The sequence below is a fragment of the Poecilia reticulata genome, linkage group LG13 (genome assembly GCF_000633615.1).
Source record: "Poecilia reticulata strain Guanapo linkage group LG13, Guppy_female_1.0+MT, whole genome shotgun sequence".
Taxonomy (NCBI): Eukaryota; Metazoa; Chordata; class Actinopteri; order Cyprinodontiformes; family Poeciliidae; genus Poecilia; species Poecilia reticulata.
In genome coordinates this window covers 31036063-31038451 of record NC_024343.1, presented here as the reverse complement: position 1 = coordinate 31038451, position 2389 = coordinate 31036063, and the positions used below count along the sequence as shown (strand labels likewise).

The 2389-nt window shown below is 38.2% G+C and overlaps 1 protein-coding gene across 1 annotated transcript in view; it reads right to left on the bottom strand.

The window, feature by feature from the left end:
• The window catches only part of tyw1 (tRNA-yW synthesizing protein 1 homolog (S. cerevisiae)), a 48640-nt gene that overhangs the window by 33515 nt on the left and 12736 nt on the right, over positions 1-2389 (bottom strand). The window contains exons 9-10 of the mRNA XM_008426553.2: positions 621-673; positions 413-531 (exon numbers count right to left, since the gene is read on the bottom strand). Of these exons, the coding sequence (XP_008424775.1) occupies positions 413-531; positions 621-673 (172 nt within the window). The remainder of the gene's footprint in view (positions 1-412; positions 532-620; positions 674-2389) is intronic.

Sequence of the window (2389 nt, the reverse complement as noted above, 5' to 3'; positions counted from 1 at the left end):
TGGGGTTGCTAGGCAACGGGTTGAGCTTGGCTGGGGTTGCTAGGCAACGGGTTGAGCTTGGCTGGGGTTGCTAGGTAACGGGCTGGGTTTGGCTGGGGTTGCTAGGTAACGTGTTGGACTTGGCTGGGGTTGCTAGGTAACGGGCTGGGGCTGGCTGGGGTTGCTAGGTAACGGCGTAGTGGAATATTCTACCAGTGGAGCTAAAACTTAAGCTTCTATCTTTAGCTCTTAAAATAAGAGAAAACTCAATGAAAAGCATCTCATCAGCAAAGTAACAACTTAAGTAAAAATGTGTTGAAGTAGTACTACTCTTACTGAAGCACATTCTTTGGTTACCTGCGTTATATTTAGCCACTTTTCATTCAGATTTATGTCCATGTTTACCGTACTGTGTGCTGTAATGGTTGCATACCTCCAGCAGAAGACGCATTTGTTTGCGCAGGCCAGGCTGGGCGTCGTCTCCATGCAGCGATGCGACTCGATGCCGTAAAACGTGTGTTTGTAACAACCTCCTCTCCCTCGCAGCATAGACTAAGATCACAAACGCAGACAGACCTCTGACTGTGACTCAGGCAGGTTTGGTGGCCCAGTTGGTAGAAAATGTCTAATTATTTTTTTACCTTTGTCCATCGACAAAGCTTCACTCCGGAGTGACTTCCAATTAACTTATAACCTGAAGGAGGCAAAACATGTTGATGAGCAAATATTCCAGAAACCACAGCAGAGCATAAAATCAGCTAAATTAAAACTAAAATGTCTGAAATCACTAGAAGTGTCTTCACATTAATCTATGGCCTAATTGTGAGAAATGTGAGAGAAAAGTTAAAAGTTTGTTTGTATTTTAGATATTTGGAAATTCCATTGAAAATACATTAAATGAGTAAATCAAAGAACAGCAGGAAGTTTGTACAAAGAACATTTTCAGGGACTTCATTGTTCATTTTATTTGTCGTTTCGGTTGTTTATTTTGGATATTTAAAAAGTTTTCCAGTTCCAGCGTTAGATGTTCATTAGAATGTAAAGTTTATTGATTTTTGGGAATGTGTTCCTTATAATTATCACCATTATATTACTTGAAATTGCTCTCAAAACAACAATTTTATCATTCTGAGACAATTTATCATCCAGCTAAAATTTGTTATTGTGACTATGGCAATAATGTTTCCACACTTTGGACAAAACTGCAAAAACACAAAATCTTATCAAGTATTTTTGTCTATTGCAAACATGTTAGTACACTTGAAATAAGATACAAGCAGCAAGGACTTCTTTACATAAATAATTCCTAAATGGTGATTTAAAAGTACTGGTTCCTATCGTAGATTATTTCACTTATTACAAGACAGTGGTGGGACTAGGACTTTCTCATGAGTATTAAGGAATTGACGACTTAAAACAGATTGTATCTTGCTAAGTTGTTACTTGTATGTTCAGGAAACTGGACCAAAAATACTTGGTAAACTTTGCAACAACGGCAGAAAGCGATATCACCAAAACAAAAGACAAAAAAATAAACAAAAGCTTGTAGAAGGCAGGTAAAGTTGTAGCATCCTGAGTTTTGTTGATGGTGGGTTGAAACTTTGCTGGAAACTCAGCAGTAGTTTCAGCAGGATGTGACTTTCGCCTGTGCTTTGTGTTAAGAAAACTGAAACAGGAAGCCGACCTCCCTCAAGACTGAAACGAAGCCAAAACCTCCATCCTCCGTTCTTCACTCCCAAATCAAACCAACCACCTGCCAGGAGTGGCTGCTGCCAGCATCGCACATGAAACGGGTCATTATTTGGTCAAACGGAGTGAAGCCTCGCTAAGAGGCGCTATTTATAGCAGGTTCTGTAAGCTAACAGCAGGAAATGTTGGCTGAAAACGGCTGGCCTGAGCAATGTGGTGCTGAATGGTACAACCTGGTAAAAACATGACATTTTCACAGAAACCCATTTTTAATTTGATTCAGTAGGAAAAAATAAAGGATATCTTAATCTATACTGTGTTTTTACGTTGATCAGATAGTCTAGAAACGTTCAGTTTTGATTCCTGGAGTTTAAATATGATGTAGAAACCACTTTTTTCAGCCAATGCTCAAAATGGGAAATCAATCAATCAATCAAATTTTATTTGTGTAGCACATTTCAGCAGCAAGGCATTTCAAAGTGCTTTACATAATTAAAATAAAAACAGCATGTGACACTGAATAAACAGAAAGACAAAGATCATTATTTTTTAAGGAAAAAGAAAAAAGGTTAAAAAAGATAAAAACATTAAAACCCGCACCCCTTGTAGGACTTCAGTTAAACGTCTCAAACCTCAGTTTTCGTCAAAATGCCATTTAACAAGGATTCTCACACCTCAGAGTTTTAGTCAAAATGCAATTTAACAATGATTCTCACAACTC